This window comes from Pongo abelii, chromosome 14, assembly GCF_028885655.2.
Source record: "Pongo abelii isolate AG06213 chromosome 14, NHGRI_mPonAbe1-v2.0_pri, whole genome shotgun sequence".
NCBI lineage: Eukaryota > Metazoa > Chordata > Mammalia > Primates > Hominidae > Pongo > Pongo abelii.
Window position 1 is genome coordinate 65,652,731 of NC_071999.2, and position 14,991 is coordinate 65,667,721.

The 14,991-nt window shown below is 42.5% G+C and overlaps 1 protein-coding gene across 12 annotated transcripts in view; it reads left to right on the forward strand.

Moving 5' to 3' along the window:
• Positions 1–739: 739 nt before the first annotated feature.
• Positions 740–14,991, forward strand: part of TDRD3 (tudor domain containing 3) — a 178,414-nt gene continuing 164,162 nt past the window's right edge. For 3 of the 12 annotated variants that reach the window (XM_054529088.2, XM_054529089.2, XM_009248675.4), the window contains exon 1: positions 1,550–1,673. Coding sequence is in view for 5 of the 12 variants with exons in the window: in XM_024231004.3 (XP_024086772.1) it covers positions 2,027–2,067 (41 nt within the window). In the remaining 7 variants the exon portion in view is untranslated. Of the gene's footprint in view, positions 2,068–7,434; positions 7,455–10,834; positions 14,499–14,991 lie in introns of those variants that run through there. The other 9 variants (XM_054529090.2, XM_054529091.2, XM_063714925.1 and 6 more) reach the window with 6 other exon arrangements.

Below are 14,991 nucleotides of genomic sequence, written 5' to 3' on the forward strand. Positions count from 1 at the left end.
TTTGTTCTACATTTACTATCTTGTATTCCTCTGAAAGAAAAGGTTTTGTCCTCCTTACCTTTTATTTTTGGTGGCACTCCGAAGAAATTCAATGTGTTTCATCAATTATTGTCACCATTTTTTGGATGCTCATGTTGTCCCACATTTCTCCAGTAAAAAACCAATTCTTTAAGAGAATTTAGTGTTTTGTGGAGTATTTTATTATTGTAAGGACCATGCAGTGGTAAATCCTTACTGAATCACACGACATGTGAGAACAAATGACTTTATAACCAGTGAGAAATTCTGATGATTGGTACAACATATCATTTTCATAGTTAACAGGTGACACTAACAGAAAAATGTAAATAATTGGTAAGAGAAAATTCTAACCGCCAATAAAAATTATTGGCAATTTATTTTTGAGTCATCTATTTACCTTTAAAATGGCATATCTATTCCTGGTTCCTGGATATGATGGCCGATGACTATAAATTGAAATATACCTGTAGCATACGTATGACCTAAACACTGCATACTATACTGCACATTGCAGCGAAAAGGATGGAGCTACTTCTGATCTAAAATTATCTAAACAATATGCTTGGGAGCAAATCTCAATAGCATTCCATCTAACGAAAGCATCGCGATTTTATAACTATGACTTTTGGGAAGACCAAACGGAACACCCCTGCTGAAATGAGAAAAATCTGTATTAAGGAATTTTAGCTCCACCCAGGGCAATTATCCCCTTCCTTCCGTAACTGCCAATTTCCTCCCCAAGCCCAAGAGCGCCTCTGCCCAGTTCCGCAGTCTCTGCTCCAAGTCTGTTTTTGATGATGCCCTTAGAAGCAGCAGCAGCGGCAAGCGGCGGAGATACGGGTTAAGTTTCTAACAGTCTTCTTCCCCTGACCTGGCAGATGGGGACAGCGCCCCTTAGAAGCCTCTTTCCCCGCCCCACGGGACGCCGCAGAAGTGAAAGACCAAGAAGGTGGAGCAAACTTTCAGGGAGCGCCTTCTTCGGCCCGCGTACCCTTCCGCCTGTTCCTCTCTGATTGGCCAGCGTGAGTCACGGACGCCCAATCGCGCGGCAGCGTCCGCCGTGCCGCTCGGCGACGGCGGCGCGCATGCCCACTCAGGGACCCACCCCGCGCCCCAGCCCTCTACTGCGCGGGCGAAGAGCACCAGTGGGGAAGCGGCTGTGGTTACCGGGTCTGGCAGTACAGAGCCAAGGTGGCAGGGCCGCGCTGGGACACGGACGGTTCCAGGGAGAAGGCAACAGGAAAAACAAGCACTGACACAACTGCCCCATTTCCCCATGTCCCCTAAGAGCAGGTTTTCTTGGGCTGACCAGTCATTTTCACTGTGGTGTACGACTTGGGCAACTCGATCTGTCCGCGGAGACTCAAAAAAGCCTGAGCTGCATTTATTCTTTGCGTCCGGGCGGACCAAAAGGCGAGGCGAGAGGAACGAGTCTTTATAAGAAAGTAAACTTTTGTGCAGAATGGGCTGGGGACACCTCTGAGTTTTGCTGCCCGCAACGTGACCTTTTTAGCGCCGTCCTGGACGCGCTCCCTCGCAGCCAACCCGTCAGTCTCCTCAGGCCTTATCCTGCCCTCTCTGAGGTGGCCGCCTGTGGGCGCTGCAAACGCCACACTTTCGCTCTACGAAGAACCTCCTCGCGACTTTCCAAGGTGTGCAACTCAGAAAAGTGCCCCCCAAAACAAGTAAAAGCCTTCGGGGAAGAGGCAAAGTCCCTGAACCGTCCTGACTCCAGCCGCCAGCCGGTGTTTGGTGGATCAGGCCCCGGAGCTCCGCAGCTTGGGAGCCCCACACCAGGCTGGCCCCTACGGCCGCTCAGAAAACGCGGCGAGCGGAACCCGCACGCGGAAGCGCCAGCCGCACTGAGCATGCCCAGTTGCAGAGCCGACCAGAGGAGTTTTTTCTTTTCTTTTCTTTTTTTTTTTTTAGGGGGGGGGTCTCAAGTAGGAGGCCTCCCCACCACCCCCACCCCAGACCCCCACCACCCCCGGCCTAAGCAGCTACCATGGCCCAGGTGGCCGACGCGGCGTTGTCCCAGGCGGGTTGGTAAGTGGCGAGTCCCGCCGGCTGCCGGGCCGCGGGCGCGGGCCGGGGCCCCAAGGAGGTTGGGTTGGGGGCGGCGGGGTGCGTGTCGGGGTAGGCGGAGGCTGCCGTCCGCCCCCGGCCTCTCCCCGGGCCCTCCGGGCCGGCTCCGCCCCCGGCGCCACGCGGAGCCCTGCGAGTCCCCCTAGGTCCCCTCGAGGCGGCGGCGGCGGCGGCCTGGGCCCCGGGCGGCAGGCGGCGGGCCTGGGGAGAGGCCGGGGGCCGCGAGCCGGGCGGGTGGCGGCCCAGACCCCGGCCGAGCGGAGCGCCGGGGAGGACCTGCAGCGCCGTCCGCGCCGCTGCTCCGGGGAGGGGGTGTTTCTGCGGCGGGATCAGGGGAGGCGAGGGCTGGGGCTGGGAACGAAGTGCGGCGGAGAGGGACGAAGGCGGCCGGAGCCTGCGGGCCCATAGGAAGTTGAGGGCAGAGCAGAGCACAGCCCGCGCTGCGGCCGGAGCCGCCTATTCTTGCCCCTTATTTCAAAGTACAGTGTGGACCAGTGTGAAGCTTCCCTCCGCGGCACACACACAACTTCTGGAGCTAAGAATGACCGCATTGTCAACTCGTGGGGGTGCTTGGTAGAACTTTTCTTGAAAGGATGGTGTTCTGATTTTAAGAGGCCTTTCGTGTCAAGATTTTCAGGATTTGAAAGCAATACAAAATTATGCGAAATTAGGCAGTTTCTGGAATTGCGGCCATTACGGTTGTAATCATCCCGTTTAATTCAGTAACGCTTTTCCCAGGCTTGAACAGGCACATTCTGGGACGAAGGGTAGGAACGGGGATGAAAAAGATTTGCCTCGGCTCTCTGCAGTTACTGCTTTAGAAGAAAGAGTGAGGCATTAAAAGACCAAACAAAACCAGGGGGAATAGTGATAAACCGTACGTACAGAGAAACAGATGAGTGCACTGTGGAATGGGAGGGAGAGTTAATTTCCTAAAGTGGACTTGGAAAGATGGTAAGGAAAAGGCTTTCTAGCACAGAGCTGCTGGAGATGAGACAGGGAAGCGCTTATTGTTTTGCAGAACCTACACAAGATCTATATGGTTCTTGAAAGATGTGGATTTGATTTTGTGAATAAAGTTTTTGATCAGTAGACGGATATAATCACAACTGTGCTTTGAAGAAGCCCCTCCTGGTTTTAAAGGCATTTGTGTTATTATACACCCCATTTTACAGGTGAGGAGACTGAGGCAAAGAGCTGTTAAGTAACTTTCCCAAAATGACGTAGCTAGAAAGTGGTGGAGTTAAATGTTGAGCACAGAGGGCCTGGCTCTGGGCCTGGTTCCTTTAACTCTTATGCGTTATTGTTCTTATAGTTTTTTCGCAGAACAGCATTGGCGTAAAAGATTGTAGAGTTAAAAACTCACTGTCTTCAGTTTTGTTTTTGTTCAATAGGAATCTCTTCTTTTAGTTTTTTTACCCACAAGGGTGTCCTGAATAATCTTGGATCACTCTTTTCATTTGCCTTTCTCCCCATTTCTCATTAGATTGAGCGTTGATCCTTCACACTAGTAATATTTTCATTTACAAACTCAGTATTTTACTGCTTTCCAACATGACCCCGCCTCCTTTGGAAAGATTAGTCTCATTATTTAGGTCCCGAACACATGTTGACTTTGTTTTCTCTGGCCTCTTATGCTCTTCCAGGGCAGGGAACTGAGTCTTATTTTTCTCCTTATCTGGGTTGTCAAGAAGTGCACCAGACTGTAGGTTCTCTGTAAAGTCTAATACAGTTGACCTTGGAATGCCCCCTGCCAGTCAGAATTCTCTGGGCAGGGCCTCTGCAGAAGCTTAGGTAGAGTCCCACCCTGCTTTATTATATTGTTATAAATCTTCAGCAATGTTATATTGTAGCATTTGCTACTTTGTATTGCAACTTAACTGTTTATGTTTCTCCCACCTGTCTGTGCTGCTTCTGTATGGCAGTGACTCATAAAGGCAGTAGTAATCTGCAGGGCTAATAAGACTATCTTTCTAGGAATTGTGAGTTTCATGTAATTCCTGCTGGGTCTTGAACAGACTAGGCATGAGGATCTCCTAGGCTTTCAGGTGGCTAGGTCTTTAATTGGGGACTTACTATGTTAAAATTTAGAATCACAAAGGTTTAAAGGCAGAAAAGAGCACTGGAAGGAAAATTTCTGACTGAAGGGCTTTCACCAACTCATTTTAGTTCTTACATCCTGAGTTTGCTCTTACACTTGGGGTTCTCTGTTACTGTCACTGACAAACCATTTTTCTTAGTATTGAAATCTATGTACTTAGTTACTTGTAGAAGCTAAAAAGAAGTAGATGCTAAAATATGCAAACACGATTGTTAAATCTGTTCTATAGGCTTCACCTAAAATAGATTAGGGAAATATTTAGTGCTGAAAAGTTTACAATTCTGAAAATGTGATCTTCAGGGGTGTACAGAAGATCTATGTAGACCAATCTGTTCAAATTTACATTATTTTTAAGTGCAGTTTTTTTCCTTCTTAAGGTTTTAATCTTCATTAGAACCCCTATACAAATCAATACTTTAAAATATAACTTCAAAAGTAGCTACCTGGTGGACTTACAATAATTTTTGCTCTTCAATGGCCAGTAGCACACATACTATTAGATTTTGCTGATTTGAACTTAAATGTTCCAGGGCTTTCTACAGAGTAGTGATTATGTTTAAATAATGCACTAAATGGTACCTTGTAAGGCTTAATTATATGCATGGAATAACTTCATGGGGAGAAGAAATTTGACTCTGAATTTACCTAGATAACAATTTTACTCTGCATTTTTGTTTTCTCTCTTCAGAGATTCATTCTCCTTTAGGATGATATCCCTGATCACTGTGAGTGGAAATATAAAATTCTACTCACAGGAGAAAGATTCAAAAGGTTGATCTCTGGACATTTTGAATTTTTCTCTTCCATCTCCATCCTTTGTTTGTTTTTAACAGAAACCTGTCACGGGGTACCTAATCAGTTGTGTTTTTGTTTTTGAAAAGGTATCTTCTGGCTGGGTGCGGTGGTGGCTCATGCCTGTAATCCCAGCACTTTGGGAGGCTAAGGCGGGTGGTCAGGAGTTGGAGACCAGCCTGGCAAAAATGGTGAAACCCTGTCTGTACTAAAAATACAAAAAAATTAGCGGGGCGTGGTGGCAGGCTCCTGTAATCCCAGCTACTTGGTGAGGCTGAGGCAGGAGAATCGCTTGAACCCAGGAGGCGGTGGTTGCAGTGAGTCAAGATCACACCATTGCACTCCATCCTGGGCGACAGAGTAAGACTCTGTCTCAAAAAAAAAAAAAAAAAAAAGTGTCTTCTATGGAATTAGTGTTGCATAGCTTAACTCTCTCTTTGTGCATATGAAGAAACTGAACCACAGAGAGTTTCAATAATTTGCTCAGTTATAAATGGCAGAACCAAGAATAGAGCCCAGATGTCTAGAATAAAGATTCAGTACTCATTTCCACCAAAAATTAACAGAAGTGACCGCATCTAATTTAAATTATTGATCAAAAGTGGCACATTTAAAAATTGAAAATTGGGTTGAAGCATTTTGTGGTGTGTAAATTTACTTTCCTAGTCCAGGAAAGATAAAGGGTTTATTCTGAGGGGTGATCCTATTAGAATCAAATACATCTTTGCCTTGCAGTGAATCAACTAATTGCATACTAGGCTTATCTGAAAATCTGGTAAATTCTGTATTTTTTGAGGTTTAAGAATACAGTTGCCCGTCTATATCTGTGGGTTCTGCATCCTTGGATTCAACCAGTCACAGATCTAAAATCTTTGGAAAAATTAAAAAATAAAATCAAAATAACAATACAACAACAAAAATAATACGAATAAAAAATAAAATATAACTGTTTACATAGCATTTACACTGTATTAGGTATTTTAAGTAGTCCAGAGATGATTTCAGGTATACAGGAGGATGTGTGTAGGCTATATGCAAATACTACACTACACTATTTTGTGTCAGGGACTTGAGCATCGGTAGACTTTGTTATCTGTAGGGGCCCTGGGACCAGTCCCTTATGGATACTGAGGGATGACTATATCTGAAAAAGTGGGACACTATATTGTGTGTGTTTGCTTCTTTTACCCAGTAGTTTGAGTTGAAGATCATTTAAGGTAGCATATGAAATAGCATTTCCATTTTGTTCTGAAAAAACATGTAGTCTTAAGAAGCCCAGTTTTCTAACACCCAGGGGTTAGCCATGGAGTACTCCAGGTTTTGTTTTGTTTGTTTGTTTTGGGGGCAGAGATGGGATGGAGAGGATAAACAAAGGTCTCCTTCTTACCTCTTGAATTTCACTTTCCCCTTTGGGGTTATCTCCATTTGATTATTGGTGCTATCAGCATGCTGACATCCTCTGGCCCAAGTGCATACATAACTCCTTTCCCTTCATTTCACCTTTGAACAACTAAGAAAGGCTACAGCTTATTAAGGTCTTTATCAAAATGTAGAACTGGAAAACAACCATGGGATAAATAGAAAAAAAAAGAAGCATAATGACAGTATAGGTTATAAAGTGATTATTGCACTCTTGTATTCAAGGGCCCACTCTATTCCACATTACTTTGAAGATAGCTACTACAAAGATGTGGAACAACTTCAGGATATTTTGCTGGAATTTCTAATTCCTAGTTTTTGACCTGTCCACAGATGAAGGGCTTCTCTTCACATTCCATTACATAGAGGCTTCTTCTCAAACACGTTAATGATCATGACTAAGAAATTCAGATGCCCAGCCTGCAGCCACTGCTGTGCCTTTGTTTGTTTGGTTCTAGTTTTCTTAGAGACACACCTTTTTTCCAGGAGATTGCTGGTGAATGATCTCACTCTTCAGATGAGAAACATTGTGTAGCAGCATCAGTACAACCTCTGCAGTAGCAGCAATGTAATTATACCTTCTTATACTAGTGGTAATAGACATAAAATATGAGTTTAAGCATATAATAAGAGGGTATTAGAAGTTTTGCTCCCTCACCATTCCAGTACATCTCTTAGAAATAGGTAAATATTTGTAGAGAATATTGGTAGTTCTTTAGAAGGTTTAATATTAAGTGCAGGGATTTTAAAATCTAGAATTATGATATACCTTTAATTACCATACTTCATGGCCTTTAAAGTAAGTCACATGTACAAGACAGGCAGATGTAAATAGCTTGGTATACTCTTTTGGAAAGGATTCAAATCATTAAAACACTTTTTTAGATGCTGAAGAACGTTAGAGGAAACCAATTGCTTTTTTTTTTGAGACGGAGTTTCACTCTTGTTGCCCAGGCTAGAGTGCAATGGCGCGATCTTGGTTCATCACAACCTCCACCTCCCAGGTTCAAGCGATTCTCCTGCCTCAGCCTCCCAAGTAGGTAGGATTACAGGCATGCGCCACCATGCCTGGCTAGCCAATTGCTTTTTAATCAGATTTTAGTGGAGCTTATTGGAGACATCCTTCTATTTTGAAATATTTTCTATTTCTTTAATGAACATTTGTAACTATCTCTTTGGCTTATATTGTTTGTGAAATTAAGATGTTCAAAGGTAATAAGCCTTGTTGACTTTCTGTCTCAAAATATGTTACATATTGCTTTACAGCTTCTACTGATACTGTAAACTGTGAAAAATGAGTGGATGTTCTGTTAAACTGTGCAAGTGTTCAGGTTTCAAGGTGCTGTTTGCAGTGATTTTTTTTTTTGGTGACTAACCTATAAATCTAGTTTCAACTGCCTGTAGACTTGACTGCTTTAAGCATAAAGGGGGTATAAAAAGAAACTTGCTACCTCAGCAGGTTGAAAATAATTTTCTCCTTTCATACAGCAACATTTGCTAAATCAACTAAAATTGCATAGTAACATTTTAAGAACCATAAAAATATGACGATATCAACTTTTTTGGCTTATATTTTCTCCTTTTGACAAAAGAATATTGGCGTTTTGACTTACCATGTTTCAGTTAAGTGCCATCAGTCTAGAAATTGATTCTTTCTGAAAGGTGTAGGATATAGAAGTAGCTGAAGAACAGTATTGCCAGATAAATTTTGGAAGAAGAATACTGAATGCCCAGAAATTTTCATGTAAAAATTTGAGAAACACTTGTGAAGTCATAGCACAACAAAGAAAAGCAAACAAGATGGGGCAAAAATATATGGTAATAATGTAAAGTATTAAGAAGGGTGTGAAATCAAAGACACTGATAGCAGAAAAGAAACAGGTTGGTGATGGACAAAAGGAGGAAAGAACTGCATGGTGCTCTAGGGCTAGACAGAGAGCCTGTATGTACCATAGCACTGGAACCCCGATGGGTTTCACATCTCTATTGGATGGGTGTGAGTGTGTGTATGTACTTCTCACATGTAGTGCAATTTTATGGCCTTAAAAGTAGAGACAAATAGCAGTATAGTGCTCTTGAATTATAATATCTTTTCAATAATAAGTAAGGCATATACAGAGAAATATGTAACTCTATGCAATAATATGTGCACTGAAATACATTTAGTAAATATTTATACCTCCTGTATACAAAGCACTGTGTTGCTGAGCTATGATGTACAAGACAGGCAGAATTTAAACATGATATACACTGTTATTTTACTTGCAAGGTTTTGTTGAAACACGTCTGAGAGCAATTAACCCAGACTTGGGAAGGTTGGAAGCCTTTCCAGTACTGATGATGTATAAGCAAGGTTTTTGTATATGTCTTCTTTAAATATCATGTCTTGTGCTCTTTGGCTAAGGAAAAAACAAGGCACTGTATATGTTTTCTTTAAATATTGTGTCTTCTGATATGTGGCTAAGGAAAAAACAAGGCACATTTGTCAATGCACTCATTCAACAAATAATTCGTTTTTGTTGTTGTTGTTGGTTTGTTTGCTTTTTGAGATAGAGTCTCACTCTGTTGCCCAGGCTGGAGTGCAGTGGCATGATCTTGGCTCACTGTAACCTCCACCTCCCAGGTTCAAGAGATTATCCTGCCTCAGCCTCCTGAGTAGCTGGGATTACAGGTGCCCACCACCACACCCAGCTAATTTTTGTATTCTTAGTTGATATGGTTTGGTTCTGCGTCCCCACCCAGATCTTATCTTGTAGCTCCCATAATTCCTACGTGCTGTGGGAAGGACCTGGTGGGAGATGATTGAACTATGGGGACGGGTCTTTCCCATGCTGTTCTCGTGATAGTGAATGGGTCTTACAAGATCTGATGGTTTTAAAAACGGGAGTTGCCCTGCACAAGCTCTCTTTTTGCCTGCTGCCATTCACATAAGATGTGACTTGCCCCTCTTGGCCATCTGCCATGATTGTGAGGCCTCCCCAGCCATGTGAAACTGTTAGGTCCAATAAATGTCTTTCTTTTGTAAATTGCCCAGTCTCAAGAATGTCTTTATCAGCAGCATGAAAAAGGACTATTAGAGACAGGGTTTCACCATGTTGGCCAGGCTGGTCTTGAACTCCTGACCTCAAGTGATCTACCTGTCCTGGCCTCCCAGAGTCCTGGGATTACAGATGTGAGCCACAGTGTCCAGCCTCAACAAATAATTCTTAAACACCATATTGTGGCAGACACTTTCTTAGTATAGTCAGATATAGTCTTATAGAAAAAAAAACCATTAATTACATTTTCAAACATGCTGCGTCTGTAAAAAATACTAGACAGGAGAAGAGACATCATTCCAAATGCACATACTAAGGGGGAATTAGCCTTTTCATGGTGGTCAGAGAATAGCAGAATTACTGAAGGGGAATTAGTCTTTTCATGGTGGTCAGAGAATGCTACCCTGAGATCTGGACAATGAGTGGTAACTAACTAAGTAAGGGGAGCAGAGCATCTGCAGAAGTCATGGGGCACTAGGGAGCATGGTGAATACAAACATCTGAAGGACCTGGGTGGCTAGAGGGCAAGACAGAGGGACAGTGTAGTGAGATGGAATTAGGAGCTACTTCGGGACAGGTCACATAGCTTGGACCTTGTTGGCCATGTTAGGATTTATTTTTATTTTGAAGGCAATAGGAATCAGTTGAATAGTTTTAATCATGATGTGAGGGTTATGGTGGGGATAACATCATGGTTTTGAAGTATCCTTGGACTGAAGAAAATGGAGCTGGGCAGGACTATGAAATAGATGGTGATGGTTGAGATAGAGAGCAGCAGATCGACTTGACAGATATTTGGAAGGTAAATGGACAGGACTTCTTGACGGATTGGACATGAATGTGACACAGGAGTTGTCAAAGGCTTGATTTCTAGGTTTTGGGCTTGTATCCTCAAATCAATTACAATTCACTTAGATAGGGACTCTTAGAAGATGGTCGCATTTTTTGGGGTTGGGTCATGAGTTAAGTTGGTCATTACTTGAGTGTGAGTTCCCTTTAAGTCATCTAAAATAAGATGTCAGGCATTAAGAAATACCAGTCTTGCACTCAGAAGAGAAGACTGGGCTAGAGATAAATTTGGAGTCATTCCAGTATAGGTGGTGATTGAAATGGTGCATGGATAACATCATCTAAGGCTGCAGCTGTCCGGTATGGTGGACGTTAGACAAATATGGCTACTGATCACTTGAAATATGTCTAGTCTAAATTCACGTGTGCTATAAATGTAAAATACACACTAAATTTGGAAGACAGTACTAAAAATGAGTGTAAGGATCTCGGTAATTTTTATATTGATCATACTTTAAAATATATTTTGTTAAAATAATTATTAAATTAATTTCACCTGTTTTTACTTTTTAAAATATGGCTACAAGACAATTTAAAATTAAATATGTGGACATTATATTTGTTGGACAGTACTGATGTAAGAACCAAGCTTTGAGTAAGAGGCTAGGTTCAAGTACTGAGAAATTTTAGCATTTTTAGAGAATTAGCCTTTAAGGAGCTGCTAGTTAGGGGAAAAAGCTTTAGAATGCATTATAAAGTCATTGAGTTTTCTAAGAACAGAAAATGGACATAACTTTTGGAGTTCTTTGATAAGACTATTTGATATGGTCAGTATTAGTTTATTGACTTGCTGATATTGGAGACTCAGAGCACCTTTTAAAACATTCTTTATAAATTTAGATATCTGAAAGTCTTTTTAAAAATTCCCCACAATCTTTCCCCAAATTCCTCTAAATATATAAAATACAAATAAAATTTAGCCACAGCTTTTCAGAAGGCAGTCTGTCATGGATATTACATGAAGATGTTAAGAAAAAAAAAATTTAGTTTACTAAATTTCTAAGTGGGACCATGAAGAGTTTGAAAATTAATAAACGTGGATTTTGTAAAATACCTAATGTGAAACAATAAGTATTGATGGAAAAACTTGCTAAATAAATTAAGCCAGTATTTTATAATGAATTTGGAATTGACTCAGTTCAAGCTTTGTTTTGAGAGAGAAATAGGGACATATGTTAAGTTTAGGTGTCCATAACGTTGATAGTTTGATTGATGCCTTATGACTTTGTAAGCTTCTGTAAGGGAAAGATCAAGTCTTTTCATATTTTTGTAGTATTCCAAGCGTTTAGCAGGATGTAAGGTGCACAGTAGACACTTAAATACTTGTGGAATGAGTGTTACTCTAATCTTAGTTGGTCTTGCTATCATTCATCATTTTGCTTTTGTGTCCTCAAGGGACATGAAACAACTTCAAGCTTTTTGTAGAGTAGAAAATTGTTATTTCTGAAATGAATGTTGTGAAATTTAAACAAAATGTTATGAAAAATGTGATCTCCTCAGAAATGCAGGAAATAGCCTGTTACAGAAAGCTTTCTCTATTTGTTGATATTTTCTACCTTGTTTATAGAATTCAACTGTTAAGAGATATAACTAGTGATAATGAAGATAATACACTTAAAGGTATATGTTTGTATCTAGTTAGAAGAAAATTTTGAAATATGTTGGTAACATTTCTTTGCCTGAGACAACCAGCTGTTTCTTTAGGGTCTTTGAAATGTTCTCTCTCAAGGTAATATTAGTAGAAACTGTTTTCAGAACTATTTCTTTCACATTTGATGTTTTATGAGATAGCAACAAATTCTTTTCTTTTTGATATTTCAGAATTGCTTATAGCTTAGTACTTCAGTGATATGGTGTGGCTGTGTCCCCACCCAAATCTCAACTTGAATGGTTTCTCCCAGAATTCCCATGTGTTGTGGGAGGGACCCAGTGGGAGGTAATTGAATCATGGGGGCTGGTCTTTCCCATGCTATTCTTCTGATAGTGAATAAGTCTCGTGAGATCTGATGGGTTTTTCAGGGGTTTCCGCTTTTGTTTCTTCCTCATTTTCTCTTGCTGCTGCCATGTAAGAAGTGCCTTTCACTTCCCACCATGATTCTGAGGCCTCCCCATCCATGTGGAACTGTAAGTCCAAATAAGTCTCAGGAGGTCTGATGGGTTTATCAGGGGTTTCCACTTTTGCTTCTTCCTCATTTTCTCTTGCCAATGCCATGTAAAAAGTGCCTTTCACCTCCTGCCATGATTCTGAGGCCTCCCCAGCCATGTGGAACTGTAAGTCCAATTAAACGTCTTTTTCTTCCCAGTCCCAGGTATGTCTTTATCAGCAGCATGAAAAAGAACTAATATAGTAAATTAGTACCAGTAGAGTGGGGCATTGCTGAAAATATACCCAAAAATATGGAAGCAGCTTTGGAACTGGGTAACAGGCAGAGGTTGGAACAGTTTGGAGCACTCAGAAGAAGACAGGAAAATGTGGGAAAGTTTGGAACTTCCTGGAGACTTGTTGAATAGCTTTGCCCAAAATGCTGATAGTGATATGGACAATAAGATTCAGGCTGAGGTGGTCTCAGGTGGAGATGAAGAACTTGTTGGGAACTGGGTGACTCTTGTTATGTTTTAGCAAGGAGACTGACAGCATTTTGCCCCTGCCCTAGAGATTTGTGGAACTTTGCACTTGAGAGAGATGATTTAAGGTATCTAGCAGAAGAAATTTCTAAGCAGCAGAGCATTCAAAAGGTGACTTGGGTGCTGTTAAAAGCATTCTGTTTTAAAAGGGAAACAGAGCACAAAAGTTTGGAAAATTTGCAGCATGACTATGTGATAGAGAAGAAAAACCCATTTTCTAGGGAGAAATTCAAGCCAGCTGCAGAAATTTGCATAAGTAGCAGGGATCCTAATGTTAAACCCCAAGACCATGGAGAAAATGTCTCTCCAGGCCATGTCAGAGATCTTCACAGTAGCCCCTCTCATCACAGGCCTGGAGGTCCAGGAGGAAAAAGTGGTTTCCTGGGCTGGGCCCAGGGTCCCTGTGCTGTGTGCAGCCTAGGGATTTGGTGCCCTGTGTCCCAGCCACTCCAGCCTTGGCTGAAAGGGGCCAACATACAGCTTGGGCTGTGGCTTCAGAGGGTGGAAGCCCCAAGCCTTGGCAGCTTCCATGTGGTGTTGAGCCTGTGGGGACACAAAGTCAAGAACTGAGGTCTGAGAATCTCCACGTAGATTTCAGAGGATGTATGGAAATGCCTGGATGCCCAGGCAAAAGTTTGCTGCTGGGATAGAGCCCTCATGGGGAACCTCTGTTAGGGCAGTGCAGAAGGGAAATGTGGGGTTGGAGCCCCCACACAGAGTCCCTACTGGGGCACTGCCTAGTAGAGCTGTGAGAAGAAGGCCACCCTCCTCCAGACTTCAGAATGGTAGATCCACTGACAGCTTGCACTGTGCACCTGGAAAAGCTGCAGACATTCAATGCCAGCCCGTGAAAGCAGCTGGGAGGGAGGCTGTACCCTGCAAAGCCACAAGGGCAGAGCTGTCCAAGACCATGGGAACCCACCTCTTGCATCAGTGTGACCTGGATGTGAGACCTGGAGTCAAAAGAGACGATTTTGGAGCTTTAAAATTTGACTGTCCCACTGGATTTCAGACTTGCATGGGCCCTGTAACCCCTTTGTTTTGGCCAACCTATTTGGAACAACTGTATTTACCCAATACCTGTACCCTCATTGTCTCTAGGAAGTAACTAGCTTGCTTTTGATTGTACAGGCTCATAGGTGGAAGGGACTTGCCTTGTCTCAGATGAGACTTTGGACTGTGGACTTTGGGTTAATGCTGAAATGAGTTAAAACTTTGGTGGACTGTTGGGAAGGCATGATTAGTTTTGAAATGTGAGGACATGAGATTTGGAGGGGCCAGGGTTGGAATGATATGGTTTGGCTGTGTCTCCACCCAAACCTCTACTTGAATTGTATCTCCCAGAATTCCCACGTGTTGTGGGAGGGACCCAGGGGGAGGTAATTGAATCATGGGGGCCGGTCTTTCCTGTGCTAGTCTCATGGTAGTGAATAAGTCTCACAAGATCTGATGGGTTTATCAAGGGTTTCTGCTTTTGCTTCTTCCTCATTTTTCTCTTGCCATCGCCATGAAAGAAGTGCCTTTCACCTCCCGCCATGATTCTGAGGCCTCCCCAGCCATGTGGAACTGTAAGTCCTGTTAAACCTCTTTTTCTTCCTAGTCTCGGGTATGCCTTTATCAGTAGCATGAAAATGATCTTGTACATTCAGTTAGAAAGGAGTTAAGATGATGAGATTATATTTCATGCTAGGGCCTTTAATGAGGCAAAGAGGTAGGAATCTAGGTATCTTGCAGTCTAAGTTGTCATAGAGTGCAAGTCCACTGGGGTTTTACCTGAGGACTCTGCTAAACAGAGTTTACTCTTTTGTTATCTTGCAATTATGAGCACCAAAAAGGACGTGTATGTGTTACTGTTAGGACATAAAGCATGTAAAATGGGCTCCTCAGTATCCTTGCTCAGTTCACTGTACTCAGAATGGCAAGTACTGGCAACCCTTTGTGTCTGTGCTGAGAGCGCAAGTTGATATTCAGGGGCCTCTACTCCTAGGAATTGGTCACGATCTTTTCTCTAGGCTGCCTGCTGATTCCCTTAGTATGTTCTAATTTGAGTAATAATGAGAT